The following is an 18,372-nucleotide window of genomic DNA, read 5'->3' on the forward strand; positions in this document are numbered from 1 at the left end:
TCACCCTTCTCTGGTGGGGGTGTCGGGGCGGGGGGGGTACCATTATCTTCCTGTCAAAGTGGGGGAAACTGAGGCACGGAGCAGCAAAGTGACTCACCCAAGGTCACAAAAAAACAGGACAGGCCCCCAACCCTCCAGGAAAGGAACCCAGGAGTCCCGAAATCTTAGTTTTCTCCCCTGCAGAAAGGGGACCCAGGAGTCCTGAATGCTGACCCCCACCCCTGCCCCTGTGATGCAGAACCCAGAAGTCCTGAATGCCATCCTCCAGACCCCCCCACCTCTCCCCAAAAGGCACCTGGGAGCCCACCTCCACCTGTCCAGGCACCCAGCAGGGCTGGGCAAGCTGGTCCTCACCCCACCCAGCTCAGCAGAAGCATCGGGGGGAAGAAAGCAGAGCATCTCCCAGGTCCCCCCAGGGTGGGAGCTAACACATGGCTCCACAGCACTCCTGGCAGCAAGGATACCCATCACCTCCCTCCCCTCCTCTCTCAGTTCTGGCTGGTTCAGTGCATGGCTGGGAGGCCAAGTGCCCCCCTTGCCCCGGGGGTCTCCTGCTCCCCCAAAGGGAGGCTGGTCAATGCAGACCTTGCAGCCTGGAGGGAGCAGGGCAGCCAGCTCCCACCTCATGGACTGGAGACCCCAAGCCAGGAAAACAAGGGGTCTGATGCAGACCTCTGGGGTAAGCCGGTGCAAATTCACAGGAATAGGGCCCGTTTCCCCCAGTGCTGGGTTTGGCCTCATGCTTGTGCTGCTGTTGCCGTGACTCCCCCAATCTTCTCTTCCAGAGAAAGCATCCCTGACACTTCCCTCCCTCCCCTCTTTTTTTATTTTCCCAGAGATTCATATGCCTCCACTGCCATGGCAACCAAGTCCCACTCTCTACGGGAAAACGAGGTTAAAGTTCCAACTCCTAACGAGAGCCCCCGTGGTCGAGGGGCCACTCATGTGCAGCCACTTCGGAGGGGAGGGAGGCAGTGGCTTAAACACTTGTCACTACTGCTCAGGGCAGCTTGCGCTCTCCGGGAGCCGGTGGATCTACACGGGAGGGAGATGACAACTAGATCTCCCATAAGTTGCAGCTGAGATGGTGCCGGTATGCTGGGGTTAATGTCCTTTCCCTGCAGGGCAACCACCACAAGCGGTTAGCAGCCACTGTAGACCAACCCAGAGGTCCATTCATTCCTGCTCCTGTCTCTGGGCCTGGGCAGAACAGCCCTGGAGGTGTTGAAGACCCAGGCAGACAAAGCCTTGGCTGGGATGATGTAGTTGGGGCTGGTCCTGCTTGAAGCAGGGGGTCGGACTGGATGTGACCCACTGAGGTCCCCTCCAGCCCTTGTTGTCTATGGTGCTATAGAAGACAGTATGGAAGTCCCAATGGGGTGAGACGTCCTTCCCCATGAGATCTCATCCTGCTCTCTGATGCACAGCATCTGTCTCTCCCTTGAAGCATGCAGGCTAACCCCCTCCCTCTTCCAACATAAAATCACAGACAAGGGGGCTAGAAGGGACCTCAGGAGGTTGCATCCAGTCCAACCCCCTGCACAAAGCAGGACCAGCCCCAGCTACATCATCCCAGACCTCTAGGGTATTGCAATCATTGAATCACAGAAAATGTGGGTTGAAGGGACCTCAGGAGGTCACATCTAGTCCAGCCCCTGACTCAAAGCAGGACCAGCCCTAAGTACATCTTCCCAGCCAAGGATTTGTCTACCTGGGTCTTCAAAACCTCCAAGGATGGGGGTGCCACTACCTCTCTGGGGAGCCTGGTCCAGTGTTTTATTACCCTCCTAGTGAGAGAGTTTTTCCTAATATCCAGCCTCAACTTTCCTTGCTGCAGCTTGAGCCCATTACTCCTTGTCCTGCCATCTGCCCCCACTGAGAACAGACCAGCTCCATCCTCTTTGCAGCCCCCCTGCAGGGAGATGAAGGCTGCTATTCAATCCCCCTCGGTCTTCTCTTCTGCAGACTAAATCCTCACCAGTCATATCCCCCAGCCCCCAACCATTTTCATTGCTCTTCACTGGACTGTTGCTGCTGTGAAAACTGTTCTTTCCACCCATTTTAACTTGGCACCTTTCAGCCTCACCTACCGTCCCGCTGTTCTCGCGTTGGGCGTCGGGGAGAAGAAATGCCCCTGTATCAGCCCGCAGGGAAGTCCAAAGACTCGCCATCAGCTATTTATCTCCTCCCTGAGGTGACAACACCATGGTTTCCCAAGTCGTGATCCTCTCCCAGCCCTTCCCTTGCTACTCCTTTGTCTAGCTCTGCAAAGGAACCAGCATACAGTGGGCCTAATGAGGCCGGTCAATGCTCTGCACGAATCCTCCAGACAAACAGCTTGCTCACCTATTTTCGGTCTCACCTACAGGCTGAGCTGAGGTCTCCAGTGGTGCTGCCCACTGTGAAACCCAGGTCTCCCTTCCTGCATGGATGCAGTTAATTGGGAACCCCAGTGCAGAAGTAGCTGAGACTGATTAGCCCAAGACGCATCATGCTGGACCCTGCTATGACATCTCACCCAAATGCACAGCGCCTGCCAGGCACTGACTTCAGACCGAGTGGTCTGAGTTTCCCAGGTCCAGTTCCTCATCTCATTGCTGGTGATTGAGAGCTCATTGGTCTCAAATGCAGCTGCCGTCTGGGGTGAAATGGGTTCCTTTCTTACCCCCAAAATCCAGTCTCACCCGTCAGCCTGCAGCTGCTCATGGGCCTCGCGGCATTGGCTTGCTGAGCCTCGGTGGGGAGCCGGGGCTCCTGCTCCCACACCTCCGCCTCCGACTCAGTCGTGCGGGAGCCCACGTCGGAGATGTCACCCTCCTCGCCCTCGGTGCTGTTGCGGTAGGGCCGCCGGTGCCAGTTCTGGATGGCCTGTCTGCGCAGCCCTGAGCTGCGGGCTACCCCGGGCCGCTCAAAGCCACCATCTACACCGCGGCCCTGGTAGTGGTGCCCGTCAGCGGTCTCGTCCGTCGGGTACAGCTCAGCGCTGTCGCTGTCGTAGCAGCCGGAGCTCTGGGAGACGGCCTTCACCCGGCTGGAGGCCCTGTGGGGATATGGGGACAACACGTGGCAGTGAGGTGGGGACATGGGGACAACACGTGGCAGTGAGACAAACAGCATCCTGGACCTAGAGCCGGGCTCCCTCGCTTGTCCGCCCCAGACCCAATGGTCCAGCTAGGAGAATGACAAAAGGTCCCTTGGTCCTACCATGGCTTAGTTCAGGGAGGAGGGGATGTCTATGCTTTCCTTGCCAATAGCCTAAAAAGGTCATCTGGCAACAGCTCATCTGAGCCAGGCAGGGCTGGTTGCCGCCTAGAGCCAGGAAGGATGTTTTTCCCCTCCTGTTGCTACACATCAGGGATGTTTTTCTGCAGACAAGGCTGGGGATGGTGACTGGTTTGTGCAAATGCTCCTGCTGACATTAAAACCCAGAGGCTCCTGGCTACAGGGTCTTGCCCCTCCATTCAGGGTCAGAGCGATCACCAGATTTGGGGTCAGGAAGGAATTTTACCCCATGAACTGAAGCAGGGGATGTGGTTTTCTTTTTGGGACCTCTTGAGTGCATTTAAACAAGCCTTGCAGCACCAGGACAGTGACAGCTCTTGCCCCCCTACTTTACATGGCACAGGTTAGGGGCTTTTGGTGTCTTTGGGCAACGTGCCATGTAGCTGTGCAACTTGCTGTCTGCGTTTAGAAACAGGTTGTGCAGCAGGGTTGACTGTGTAGTTTTAGGAATAGGTTAGACCAAGACAATATAGGATGCTTTGGATAGGGATAATCCTGCCTTGAGCAGGGGGTTGGACTAGATGACCCCGTGGAGGGTCTTAAAGCACTGGAAGGGGTTACCCAGAGAGGTTGTGGGATCTCCATCCTTGGAGGTTTTGAAGACCCAGCTAGACAAAGCTTTGGCTGGGATGATGTAGATGGAGCTGGTCCTGCTCTGAGCAGGGGGTTGGACTAGTATCAAAGGGATCCCAGGTCTGACCAGGTGTTAGTGTGTCACCCAATTAAACCCCATAGAGATACCCCCACCATTCAGAGGCACCTCCAGCTTCCCATCTAGGTCAGAGGCACCTTGACAGTTTGGAAACATGCTATAAAAAGGAAGGAGGTGTCAAAACATCCCCGTCCTGGCAAGTGAAGTTTCCTGACATCCTAGACATGCACCCCAGCATCTCTCGCTGCATCACGGCAAGACAAGGCAGGGAAAAAACAGTTCCTCTCGATGTGTCCCTGCAGATCTTCGACTTCAAAGCATGCCAACAACTCAGCAATGCACAGAGATGGCGATGAGGTGGTTACAGGGATTTCTGGCTCTCACGATGCTGCTAGAGGCCTTGGAATGAGCAGGTAAGGACCCACACCCAAATTCGGAAGCCAGAACAAGAAGATGGAAGCCATACAGGGTATTCTTTGTGCCCCACAGAGGGCACAGCTCTTCCCCCCGCAAAGGAGATGGAAATTCAGGAGTGTCGTGGAAGACAGCTCCTGTGGGGAATGGCAGACAGCCACTGATTATGGAGAGAAGTGGAGTAGAAATAAAGCACAGGCTTCTCCCGCTCTGTAATCACCACCAGTAATATGCACTGAGCCAATGCTGCCCTGTGCTGGAGAGTCATTTGCACCCTGCTCTGGGATTGCCCAGAGACCCCAATGCACAAGGTGAACGGACTCAAATGCCCACATAAAATGAATGGTTCCAGCCTGCAAGCATCCAGGAAGCACCCCCACCTCTGCACAGGAGAAGGGGGCTAGAGAGACAGCTGTGGCCAATGCGCACCCTGTACACCTTACCCAGTGCTGGAGGAGGACCTCTGATTGGAAACAACGTAGGAGCTGTGCACAGCTGCCCCTGAGCCGGGGTGCCTGTCCCGCTGCGGAAGAAGGAAGGGAAAGAAGACCAGCGAGTGAAACCCTGTCCAATGCAAGAAGAAACTTGGCACTGTCACCAAGGTGCAAGACTGACTCCAGCAAGGCTGCTCCCCTACTGCCTGTGCTCCCTCTGCCTCGTGGACTCAGCCTTGGCTCCGCTCCCCACTCCCCCCCAGCACTGCCTTTGCAGAAGGAGACCAGCCACAACACATGTATACAGCACCTCGCACATCTTGGACTGTGGCTGGCTCACCCAGGAATGCAGCCATCTCTGGGGTGGAACGTGAAAGACCTCTGGCACCCGTGACACGGGGAGTGAAGGAATAACGCGAACAAAGAGCCAAAAGAAGGTTTTTCTTTTACAACCCTGATGGTAGCTACTCCATTTGGCAATTTTGGACTGAGCAGGAGCAGCTCAAAGCACCAGGGGAGCCTTCATGTCTGTCCACCACTGATCTGACAGTTCCCACCTACCCCAAGCAGCCAGGTAATGCTCATAGGTGGTCTTTCATCCATGCAATGCTGCTTGGCTTTGATGCATGCAGGCTTTACAACCCACGGGAGCAAGACGGGAGAGGTCCTGCTCTAGCAACCGTGCTCCTTGTATCCCAGCTGGACCCTGCTTTCCCCACCGGCATGGCAAACCACGGACAACTTCGGGGCGCACCTGTCGGCTTGGGCCCTTGGAGCCAGGAGCGCTGCACCTGCCCAGGCTGCCATTGGGGGTGGTACTGCAGCTGCTGCTTATGATCTGGAGCTGCTTCTCTGCCCGGTCGGCCCGGTCCAGGAGCTCCTCGATGAACTGCTGGAGCCGCACCTTGGCGTTGGCCTCGCGGGCTGCCGTCTCCTTCAGGAACTGGTCTATCTGGATGACCTCCCTGGCGGGGGAAGAAGCAGAGGTGAACACGGCAGTAGCCTTCTTGAGTGGTCCCTGAGGCATCATCACCCACTTACGCTAGCAGCCCATGGTGTTGCTTCGTCATCATCCCCCCTCTCACGGTAGCCTGGCCTCACGGCCCACACCCCAAATTCTCAACCTCTCCCACCATCCTGGCCCCAAACTGGCTGCCTCCCAGTCTCCCCACCTCCAGAGCTTCTCTAGATAAGGCCAATCTGATGTCCTAGGAGTCCAGATACAGGCAAGGGCATCCTATAAGGAAGCAGATCTCTATAGGATTTAAGCTGCACAAATAGGGATGATCCTGCCTTGAGTGGGCACTGGAATAGCTGACCCGTGGGCTCTGCCAGCCATATTTTCTAAGCTCCTGTGTTTGCTGGATGCGAAGCAGGCAGGGAACTCGGGGGCTCTCCCTGGCTCAGCGCTTGATCAATGGGATCTGGCTGTCTCAGCCTAAATGAATGTGGCTTCTGCGCTCCAGTAACCCCGGCTGGCTGCAGACTCAGCCCCAGACAGTCGCACAGCCGAAGCACTCAGGAGACTGTGCTAAGCGGGGGTGAGCAGACCTGGCACTGTCTTTCCTGAAATACGTCCCTCTTGGCTACCTAATTCATCTATTAAATCTGACACCTTAATGGGGCTAATTCCAGTTAAGGCCATCCATCACCAGGGCCTGGGCAGCTCACAGCAGGGATGGGCACGGGACAGACTTTCTTTGCTGGCCCTGGCAGTAATGTGGGGTACCATGGATCTCCACTTGAGATTTTCAGAGCCACCTGGGTCACAGGCTCTCCGCTGGGAGGTCACAGGGGTCGTGACCTAGGGCTAAGGGGTCAGGAGCATCTTGCCCTAGGGGAGAGGGTCCTGTTTCAATTTCAGCAAGAAGGGAGAGAGGTCTAATGGGAGGGGAGTCCCAGCTAGGGGTTTTGGATGCTGAACATCCAGTAAGATCTACATCCCATTAACTCTACAGTGGCTACAATGCCATTATACACCAGTGCATCAGCGCAGCACCTAATGCAAAGCCCTGCTGCTTTGCTACAGCCTGACCTTGAGCCAGGACTGAGGGAACTGGGCTGATTGAGTCTGCAGAAGGGAGGACTGAAGGGGGATTGAATAGCCACCTTCACCTCCCTGGAGGGGGGCTGCAAAGAGGATGGGAGCAGATGACAGGACAAGGAGCAATGGGCTCCAGTTGTAACAAGGGAAGTCGAAGTTAGATATTAGGAAGAACTTCCTCACTAGGAGGGTAGTGAAGCACTGGAAGAGGCTCCCCAGGGAGGTGATGGAGTCTCCATCCTTGGAGGTGTTGAAGACCCAGTTCGACAAAGCCTTGGCAGGGATGATGGAGTTGGGGCTGGTCCTGCTTTGAGCAGGGGGTTGGACTAGATGTGACCTCCTGAGGTCCCTTCAACCCGCATTTTCTGTGATTCAGTGATTGCAATACCTCTTAATATCTCCGCTGGCACCTTCCACCCCAGAGCCCAGAGAGCTTGGCAGCCAGTGACCCACCCCAGGAAGGCAGGTGGTGGTTGCCATCCCTGTTTTAGAGAGGGGGAGGCAGAGATGACCTGCCCAGGACATCCCCAATAGGTGGAAGAATCGAATGTTGGCTTCCAGGGCTGTATTATAGCTGCTAGGTCCCCCCGGGGCTTGCAATGAAGCTGAGGGCAGGGATCCTAGCTCGGTAACTTGGCTGCAATCACTTCTGCCCGGCTTCACTGGATCCCTCCTCCACCTCTACCCAGAGAGATGGTGCTGCCCTGCTGGCTGTGAATCCCAAGCTCTGGCCTTTTCTGCATTCAGATTTTACTAGGTCACCCTGTTCCACTCCACCGCCTCAGCCTCCCTCCTCCAGCCAACTGCTTGGGAGGTCCCTGGCAGGGAGGTGAGAGGCAAAAGGATGCCCCATCCAGTCCTTGAGCCTCTCCCGCACCACCCTAGCTGGAGCAGGGGGTTGCCCCATCCAGTCCTTGCAGATGGATGCTCTCCACCCTCACCCCACTTTGCTGAAATGCAGCCAGGTCTGGGGTGGAACATAGCAGCGGTCTGACAGGTGCCAGGCAGAGACCAGGCTGGCAAAGAGAGGGTTGCAATGCTCCCTGCAAAGATGTGCCAGGGCTTCCTAGGCCAATGCCCGGGTCACTGCACCAGCTGCTCCGTTGGTGAGGGGATAGGAGTGTACCTGGGGCCCCAACCCCGTGGGCAAGAGCGAACCCAGGCATCTGGGGGCCCCAGCCAGAAGGCATGCTGGTAATAATCGGAGAACATTATCAGCCAAAAAAAGCCAACAGCCAATAATAAAAATTTCCATTTTATCGGTGCTGATCCTATATATCGATGCACCTCTAAGTGAGCCCTTTCATCGCCTCATCGTGCTCTTTCCCCATGGGCTGCGTGCGAGGGGTGCTGATTCAGGGTAAGGGGATCTGAAAGTCCCTGGGCTGATGTCATCCTCAGTGCCCCTAAGCAAACACCCCAAAAGGGCACCCACTGCTCTAGATCCAGTTGGGCTGGGGGGGGTTGTGACTTGGGCCAAGACTGGACACACTCAATCCACCCCACAGCCTCTGCCTAACATAACACAAAGGGAAGGGGGCCTTGCCAACAAGCAGGGGGCTTCGCTTGAGCCTGCAGTGACAAACCAGGCTCTACGGAAAGCAGAAATCGCTTTGCTGAAATGCAGCCAGGTCTGGGGTGGAACACAGCAGTGGTCCGACAGCACAAAAAACCAGAGTAATGCTGTGTCCAGATGTCCAAATGGGCACATCCCGCCCTGGGCATAGAGCAGCCTACGCTTCTCCTCTTGCAAGGAGGGCATTGTGTCTGACCCCTCCAGCACCACTGCCTGCCTTGGGGCACTGTTTTGCAGGGGAGAACATCACCAACCATGCTTTGCTGCAGCCCAGGCCCAGCCCTCACCATCACCACACTGATTTCCAACTTTAAACACAGCCAGGAGGCTTCTGGGGCCAGGCCAGATCTGTCAGGAGGGGAGGAGAAGCCGACACAAGACAGCTTTCCCTCACCCTGCCCGGGACAGGACCCCTGCTGGCATGGAGCAAGTGGAAAACGGGACCTGCTGCTTCTCCCTGACTCAGGACAGCGCTCTGGGAGCAGCGAGGTTCACTTAACAGCGTCCTATTAGAAAGCAGGCTGCTTCATGGCTCATTAGTCCTATGCACATCGGTCCCTGAATGCCCCCCGCCCCTCCAGCGCCCCTGGATGCTCCGGGCCCAGAGCCCGTGGCTGCTTGTTGCTCCCATGAATGATGATGATGATATCCTGCCCCTTTGGGAGTCAGCCCTGACACCCCTGGGAGAAAATCCGGACTTCACATCTAGGAAGGGAAAAACAGCAGAGAATGGCAGCTTTGAAAACTTTCCGCTTGGAAAGCGCAGGATCGCCCTTTAAATTATACACGCACCATTGAGCAACAGATTTGGTGGCTGTAATGACCTCCAGGCCTGCTGCTAAGCATCAAGCAGGGATTACAGGACCAGGTGATGGAGAGCCAGGGGCTGCACTCAGTAGCTCAGGGCATCCAGCCCCACGGTCCTACGTCAAAGCAGGGCTTTGGGGTCTGTAGTGCCAAATGCTGTTGCAGCCTGTCTTAGCAGTCTGGGATGAGTCCAGACACCTCTCTCATTTAGGCATCTAGTTCAGGATCAGCCTGGATCAGCAGGGCCTAAAAGACATCACTGCTGTAGGTGGACTCGGACCTGTGCTAGTCTTAGGCCAGTCCCTACTGGCTGCATTTCCAGGGTAGCAGCTCCAGCGATGATGGGTTAAACCTCTTGGTCACCCTCCTGGCAGCAGCTGTGCTGGGGGAAGAGAGCGCTGGCACGTCCTGTCCTCCACCGGCCTGCGATCTCCCGCAGGTCCCCTGGGACAGCGTCTGGCTCTGGTGCTGCAGAGTGTATTGATTATGAAGCCAGGGGAGACATTCCCGCTCTGTGAGGCCGGCTCTTTGGACTAGAGGTGGTGAGCGGCTGTTTTGAAATGGGCTGGGTTCACATGCAGCCCTCGCTGCATACTCTGAGGATCACAGAATCACAGACAGGAGGGTGGAAGGGAGCTCAAGAGGTCACATTTGGCCCAACCCTCTGCTCCAAGCAGGACCAGCCACAACTACATCAGCCCAGCCAAGCCTTGGTCTACCTGGGTCTTAGACATGTCCAAGGATGGAGATTTCACAACCTCTCTGGGGAACCTGTTCCAGTGCTTCACCACCCTCCTTGGGAGAAAGTTTTTCTTAATATCCAACCTCAGTTTCCCTTGCTGCAGCTTGAGCCCATTGCTCCTTCTGTCATCTGCCCCCGCTGAGACCAGCCCAGCTCCATCCTCTTTGCAGCCCCCCTGCAGGGAGCTGAAGGCTGCTATTCAGTCCCCCTTGGTCTTCTCTTCTCCAGGCTAAATCAGCCCATTTCTGTCAGCCTCTTCTCACCAGTCCTGTCCCCCAGCCCCCAACCATTTTCATTGCCCTCCACTGGACTCTCTCCAATGTGTCCACAGCCTTTCTGTAGTGGGGGATCCACAGCTGGACACTGGACTCCTGATGTGCCCTCCCCAGTGCAGAATAGAGGGGAATAATCACTGCCCTCCATCTGCTGGCAGGGGTCCTCCCCATGCAGCCCAGGGTGCTGGTCGCCTTCTCGGCAACACGGGCACACTGCTGGCTCATATCCAGCTTCTTGTCCCCTGTCACCCCCAGGTCCTTTTCTGCCCAGCCCGTCACCCCCAGCCTGTCCCAGTGCATGGGATTGTTGCCTCCTAAGTGCAGGACTTTGCACTTCTCCTTGTTGAACCTCATGAGATTTCTTTTGGCCCAAACCTCCAATTTGTCTAGGTCTCTGAATCATAGCCCTGCCCTCCAGCATATCTGCTACACCCCGCAGCTTGGTGTCATCTGCACACTTGCTGAGGGTGCGCTCTGCCATCTTCCAGGTCATTGATGAAGATATTGAACAAATCTGGCCCCCAAACTGACCCCCGGGGCACTCCACTTGATACCAGCTGCCAACTAGACATCGAGTCATTGATTACTGCCCCTTAAGCCTGATGATCAGCCAGTTTTCTATCCCAATCCTCCACACTCAGCCTGGGAGACAGGATAGAGCAGCCCAGGCACAGAAAGGCTCCGGGCTGGGTATGTCTGGATTACAGCTTGGGCATCTGGTGACTTAGGGAATCAGCCAGGAAGGACCCTCCTACTCAGCAGGGTGGCTGCTTTCGCTTTCTCTCTGCTGCCAGCCCTCGGGTCTGGGAGCCTGTCTTGTGTTCGAGTGGCAATGCTGTCCCTATGTAGCAGAGCCCTGTGTTTCCATGGGCCTGACACATAGCTCATGCAAGTCCCATGAAATCCAGCCTCTGACTTCACCAAGCTTGGCCAGCATCACCCTCAAGGTGCCAGGGGCATGATACCTTGATGCCCTACAGCAGCGATTCTCAACCGGGGAGTCCATGCTCCTATGGGCTACTGTGCCGTCCTTTAAAGGGTGCTGCTGGATGCAGTGCAATAGGTGTGCAAACACCTACACATGATTCACAAGATGAACTCAGGGGTTTTAAGTAGGAATCCAGAGCGTTAAAGCCACTCTGCCCTGTTGTGCGCTAGCTGAGCTCTCTGCAACAGGCTCTGGTATTTTTCTGTAGTCAAGAAATGAGTGGAAGTGAAGAGCTGGCATTTTATAAGAGGGGCCTGGAGTCCAATGAAGTGGAGAATCCCTGTCCTACGGCAACACAAACGTCATCGGGCCCTCAGACACGGGCAAACCCACCGCCCTGCTGACACACGAATTGCCATCACTGTCGCCATGCCATGTCAGCCTCCTTACACCAGGACCTAAGTGGCCACGTCATGTCACACCCCCACATGTCACAACGTGCACCCGATGACATCAGATTTGCCCAGAGTTGTGATGCAAACATTGCCAGGTCACAGCCCAAGCCTGGCACCGACACTTTGGAGGATGCAGACTGGGCTAACACCCAGTTTACACCAGTATAAGAGAGGACACACTCCTGCCCCCAGTGCACAGAACTGCTTCAGTGGAAGCAAATAAGACCCTACCACCTCTCAATGTCACCGTGGCTAAAGCTGCCTACAAATGTCCTTCCCAGGGTCCAACCTACTCAGAATGATCTGCATCCATCCTTGGTACTGACAAGGAGATTTTAGAGAAAAACAGGCATCCAGCCTTCAACCTGGGGCTTGTTTCCATAACCAGCAAAGCCTTCTTGGTGGGCAAAGATCACTGTGAAACATCTATCTGCCTCACAAGCTCCTCACCACACAGCGTGTCTATATGTGCATTTACACCGGCTTAAATTTACTGCGCAGTAAATTACTGAGCAGTAAGCAGGCATTAAAGCACTTTAACACTAAAGTTAGTCCCAAGTCAGTTCACAAACACAGTGTTACTGCGCAGTAAGGCATCTACATGTGCACTACTGAGCAGCAACTAATCGGGTGTAAGTTTGATACCGGCATGATACAGGTATCAAATTTATGCTCACATCAGCACCATATTTACTGTGCAGTACAAGCGTGCATGTGTAGATGCACACCCATGCCACGGAGTAATTTTGGTTACTGCACAGCAAATGCGCACGTGTAGACATGTCCACAAAGTCTTGGAAAAGCAGACTGCTTGGGATACCCGCAGGACGAAGCCTGGGGCAGGGAAGGTACTACAGGATGGGGAAGAGCCCTCTGTCCCCGCTGGGCAAAGCACCTCTTGTTGCCCCTCAAATGAACGTGCTGCTGGGGTTGGTGCCTCTGTGTAACGGGGAGGTGCAATCACCTGCTGTGTTCGCCGCCGGGCCAATGCTGAATAAAAGGGTGGTCCCTGCCCTGAGATGCTTCCCTTCTAAACATGAGAGAAAACGTCTCTGACAAGCCCCATGTGTTTGCACTTGAGGGTCCAAGAACAACGGGGAGAGGCGGAGGGGTCTGGGAGGAGGGAGCAGGATGACGGTTCATTGTACTGGTAGTATCTGCCTACTGGCAAGCAGAGAGGCCACCGACATCACGGGTCAAGGTCCCTGTGTGTTAGGTGCTGTACCAACCTCATGGGAAGAGGTTCCCCGCTCAAAACAGCTAGGTAAAAGGCCCGTGAACCTTTCCATGGGAGCAACTTAGGACCTGAATGTGCAGATCACACACACATGCACACATACACATATGCATGTATACATGCAGGCAGAGTGCAAATGCAAAAGGGGCAAAGCATGGCGAGAAAACACAAGAGTCCATTCAGTTTGTGGAAAAAAAAAATACCAGGAAAAAACAACCAACCAAACCCACAGCTGCAGAGGTTAAGACAAGCCCAGGGCATTAAAGGAAGCATGAAGAACATTTGCAGCTGTGGCCGGGATCCAGAGACGCTTGGGGGAAACCTGAGCTGTCAGTAAGCGGGGAGAGTGCTGGGATGGATGACTTGGTATGGGCAGAGATGCCAGGCCCTTTTCCTCAATGCCATGGAAAACCTGGAGCAATTAGGATGAACATTAGGGGAAGGAAATCTCTAGAAAGCATGAACACCCACCAACCCCACATCTGAGGGAGCAGTACAACCCACTGCCCTACCAGCAAGTCCAGGTGAGAAGTCACAAGCAAAGGAGAACAACCTGGACGACGGGGGAAAGCAATGGACCCTGACAAGTCCACAGCAAGGAGAAAAGAAAGTCCCAAGTAGCCGGGTAATACAGACACAGCGCAAGCAGGTTTGAGGTGTAAATCCAGCCCGACAGCCCTGACCACCTGCTCGACAGCACTACAAATGCAGCGGATGACAGGAAGGCGGCCAACACGACAGATTCAGATCTGGGGTAAAACGCTGCACCGCGCGGCTCACAAATCCTTCCCCAGAAGCTCATGAAAGCCAGCAGGAATGGGAGTGCTGTCGCGTGGATGGAAAACCGCCCGGGAGGCCTGAAAGAAAGGGTAATGCTATGTGGCAATGGAGCAATGCGAGGGAGGGATGGGGGGGGTTTGGTCGGGGCTGATGTCTGGTCCTATTTAACATCCTCATTAACGAGGTGGAAGTCAGCGCAGACGTCGCATTTGTTCAATCTGCAGATCACCCTGAATCTGGCGGCAGCATGAGGACCAGCGAAGCCCAAGAGAAAACACGGAGAGATGTCAGGGGTTGCTCCTTTGCAGGTGGAAATCCGTGCTGTGCTGCTGACACCCAGGAAGTAAAGCTGATTTACACCAGCTGGGATCTGGGAGAAGTGAGAGCCAAGGACAAAGAAGGCTGAGATCTGGGAGAGGTTATAGCAGGGGTGGGCAATTACTATGGTTGCAGGACCACTTTGGGTGGTTTGGAGGGCCGGAGGATGGGAAGCAAGTGGTGCTGGCCTGTTTACACCCCTTAGTGGGGTGGTGAGATGCCAATTTATCCTATCCATCACCAGGATCATCCACCTGGCACCCACTGCCGGGGGTGCTGGATGGAGCAGGCGGGGTCTGCACGGACCCTGGTAGGCAGTGCACGCTCAGCCGGGTGGATGGGAAGGGGCGGTGGTGACCGCGTGGGGCTGGGGCCTGGGCCAGAGCTGCGATCCGCTCCCCGCTCATCCCTGCAAGGGGTGCTGGTTCCCCAGGGAAGTGCAGGGCAGGGAACTGGTGCCCAGCACAGGGATGAGCTGGAGGAGTGGATTGTGGCTCTGCCCTGAGTACAGTCACTGCCCCATGATCCCAGCCCTGGCCTCTGCCCACCCATCCCGCTCCTAGACATTGTTCCCCACCTGCCTGTAGCCCCATCCACCCACCCAGCTGAGCGCGCTCTGCCCGTGGGGGTCCAGGGCCAGTCTCTATGGGGCAGCAGGTGCCGGGTGGATGGGTATGGGGTGTCTGGGCAGCAGAGCCAGGGTCCAATGGTGGCAGCGGGGCACACACCTATCCCCAGGCAGTGGCGGCAGGGGCTGCCGGGGAGCCAAGTCCAGCTGCCGCACCACTCCCAAGTGCCCGAGAGCCACATGCAGGGATAGGGCAGGCTGCACCAGGCAGCCAGCTCCTCTGCACCCAGGAGTGGTGGGACTGGCTGCATGCACCACACCTGAGCTGCTCCCTGCACCTGGGGGCTGTATTTTGCCCACCCTTGGGTTAGAGCCAGGGATAGGAAATACTGGGGGATGGGAAATAATCTAGGAGAGGAAACTTGGAACACAGCAGTGCTGGAAAAACCCCTGGGCAGGGGAAGGACAGCAGGGCAGATGCAATATGACAAGCTCAGACAAATGGGGGAGCTCAGCTGAATCCAGCTGTTTCCCCCTCAGTTCCTCTGAGCTTTGCAGGAAGAACAACACCTTCTCGCTGAGCTCGAGACACATGGCTGCTCCTCCCAGGGGGGTGTCATGACCACGCACAGGACACAGCTTTCTATTAGCAGTGACCCAAAGGGGAGCCCAGAGACAAGCAAGCCCTCAAGAAGTTAGGGGGTTTGCCAGCTAGAAGAAGAATTTATAGAAAACTATGGCATCAAACCTACACTGGACCCATAGGCAATGAGGGCAGGAGGGGAGCTCAGGAGGTCACATCTAGTCCAACCCCCTGCTCCAAGCAGGACCAGCCCCAACCACATCATCCCAGCATGTATCACTGCATATCTGATCTTCTCATCATTTGGACCGAGCGCCTGCACTTGCTTGTCGACTTCCGCCACAGATTCAGCAACTCCTACCCTTCCACCAAACTTGCTTTGCATACCACTCCACCAACAACAAGTTTCTGGATACCACATTGCACACCTGGGATGGCACACGACAAACCACCGTATACAGAAAACTGATGGACCACCACACGTGTCCACAAAGCCAGCAACCACCCCAGACACACCAAGAGAGCTGTAGTCTACAGTCAGGCCCTTCGATACAACCTTCCTGATACCCACCTTATCAACCTGAGAAATGCCTGTACCCGGCAAGGACACCCCAGCAGAGAAGTAGATCACCTCACTGACTGAGCCGCACAGATACCATTAACCAAAATATTAAACACAGTTGTCCTAGGGGCTGATACTTGATGAACTCCGTAAGTAACCTCCCTCTAATGTGATATTCCCCTGTACAACACCAGCCCCTCACATCTCCCCTGGCAGGCCTTGGGCTGACCTCTACCTGTTCCAACTCAAGTGATAATTTATCATGAAACCATTCTGGTTTGGATAGGCGATGAGTGGGAAACTTAGATACCCTGATTGGTGGAAGGGTCTTCACTCCCAGGAGGGGAAGGGATTTCAGATGAGATGAGGATGGCAATGAAAGAGAGGAAACTGCTTCATTTGGAGCGCTTTAAAACGAGAAAGGGCAGAGCCCTGGACAAGCTGCTGGGGGGAACAGCCCAGCACTGGGCAATCGGACATGGGTGGGGTGGCCGGTCTCATCTCTAATGTCCACGGATCAGATTAAACTGGCCTCAGCAGGGCCCCTGTCCTCATACAAGATTGGATGTTTGCATGGATAAGTAAACAGCCACAGTTGCATGAGATATTCAATCTCCTGCTTCAGCATTGGAGCTAATGTCCAAGATAAACCAGCAGAAGGGCTCCCACAAACCATGCGTGAAGCCAACAGGGCGACTTCTACTGAGCCGAGGTGCTGGCCCATGATGATGGTGTGCTGGCCCTGGCAGGGTTTCCGGAGGCTAGCTTGCACACTTACACAACATGCATGTGCATGTACACATGGCACTGCCACACCGGGTCACACCGCAGGTCCTGCCAGCCCGTTGTCATGTCGGTGGCACAGAGGCTGAGGGGAAGGGGACTTACTCAGGGCCTGTCCAGACTGACCCATGGCTCTCTCCTGATATCTTCCAGTATTCACTGTGCTCATTTGGAGACTGCAGCCCAAACTAGGCAGTTTAATACGTGTCCTATGTCAATTTGCCCAATCCCCTTTGGACCCTGATTAAATTACCACTCTCAAGCCCCCTCCCCCCGGCAGCATCCTGCGGCATGCGCCTACCGATGGAAACACACGTGCACCTGCACGTTCACAGATGCGCATGCACAGCTACACAGATGCAAGGACATGCACGCATGGGACAAAGAGGGTAGCATGCCGGGCAGCGTGCACCCTCCACCCTCCCCGCTGAGCGGAGGGGCAGAGGTGAGACTCACTGTTGCTTCTGGGTCAGCTCCTGCTCCTTCAGCACCAAGTCCTGCTTGAGAGACGCCAGCATCTCCACACTGACGTCCACCTGCCGGGACAGCTCGGTGGCCCGGTCCTCCAGCTCCTGCTTCTCCCGGCTCAGCCTCACGCTCTCCTGCTTGGCTTTCTCCAGCTCAGAGCTCTTCCGGTCCAGCTCCACCTGGAGCCGGCCCACTTGGGAGGCGATCTTCTGCTCCACCTCCTCCGTCAGCTTCTCCAGCCGCTTGTCCACCTCCAGCTTCTCAAAAGCCCGGATCTTCAGGCGGGTCAAGCCTTCCTCGTAGACGGCGTCCACCGCGGCGGCCGCGGCTGCAGCGCTGGCGGGGGGCGTGCCGGCTGAGCTCATGGCCTTGCGGGTGAAGATCTCGGTCAGCGGGATCTCGATCTCGTGCACGTAGCGCGGTGAGGAGGCCGGCTCCAGCTCGTCAGCCGGGATGAGGTCGCAGGTGAAGCGCTGCTCCTTGCCCTGGAAGGACGTGCTCTCGAAGTAGTCCCGGCGCACCGCCGGGGTCAGCAGGGTGGTGTCGGATGCCAGGGGGAAGACGGCGGCATCGCAGATGCTGTTGGTTTTGGACAGGACATAGAGGGTCTCATAGGTGTGGTTGTACTCCAGGTGGGCTCGCAGGGAGGAGAGGCTCCGGAAACGCTTGTGTTCCCCGCAGCGCGGACAGCGGTATGGCAGGTCCAGCGAGGCCATTCCTCAGCTGAAGCCCCCCCACCTGCCACGCACCCCTCCGCAGGAAACCGGCAGGACCCCTGTCATGGTGCAGGCCAGGGGGCAGCGGAAGGGGTGCGGGGTGGGGGGCTGGCGTTGGGGGGCAGCGGGCACCGCAGGGTAGGGCGCTGGCTCTGCAGGCGCATCTCTGGTCAGGGGCTGGCGGGATGATGGGGCGAGCCGGCGGCACCCTCCTTCCTGCCCAAGGGAGGTCCGGGCAGCATCGGGCGGCTCCACGTGCTGGAAGAGACAGTGAGGTTGGCAGCGGTCCCCCTCTGTCACCCCTACCCCATTCCTCCCTCCACCCCATCATCTCCTACCTCTGCCCTCCTGCCTCACCCCCTGAGAACCTGCCCTCTCTCTTCCCCTCCCTTCCAGATGCTTCCATCTGCAGCACCATTGCACCTAGCGAAAAGGTCCTCGAGCCCCCACTTCTTTCCCTGAAAATTCAGCCTGGCCGATGCACATGCCAGGCATTATAAAACCACCCTCGCCCTCAAACGGCAGCCAGGCGGCTTCCCCAGGGCACTGGTTTCCAGTGGAGCAGACTGGTAGCAGAGCAGACTGGACCCCTGCGATAAGCATAGCCTGTTTCCCGGCATAGAAACACAGCGGCGATGCTACGGCCATACAGGAATGGAAAGAGACGGGATGGTCCCTCATCCCCCCTAAGCCCACCAACGACCCCACGCCATCCAGAAGCAACCACCAGGCATCCAGGGGTCTTTAT

At 56.2% G+C, this 18,372-nt stretch overlaps 1 protein-coding gene across 1 annotated transcript in view; it reads right to left on the minus strand.

Annotated features, from left to right (window-relative positions):
• The window catches only part of FBXO41 (F-box protein 41), a 38,125-nt gene extending 20,285 nt beyond the window's left edge, over window positions 1–17,840 (minus strand). Inside the window, exons 1-4 of the mRNA XM_019526643.1 lie at window positions 16,897–17,840; window positions 5,537–5,747; window positions 4,792–4,871; window positions 2,685–3,040 (exon numbers count right to left, since the gene is read on the minus strand). Of these exons, the coding sequence (XP_019382188.1) occupies window positions 2,685–3,040; window positions 4,792–4,871; window positions 5,537–5,747; window positions 16,897–17,624 (1,375 nt within the window). The 5' untranslated portion in view covers window positions 17,625–17,840. The remainder of the gene's footprint in view (window positions 1–2,684; window positions 3,041–4,791; window positions 4,872–5,536; window positions 5,748–16,896) is intronic.
• Between the last annotated feature and the right edge of the window lie 532 nt (window positions 17,841–18,372).

Source organism: Gavialis gangeticus, unplaced genomic scaffold, assembly GCF_001723915.1.
Source record: "Gavialis gangeticus isolate Ggan-Ray unplaced genomic scaffold, GavGan_comp1, whole genome shotgun sequence".
Classification (NCBI taxonomy): Eukaryota; Metazoa; Chordata; order Crocodylia; family Gavialidae; genus Gavialis; species Gavialis gangeticus.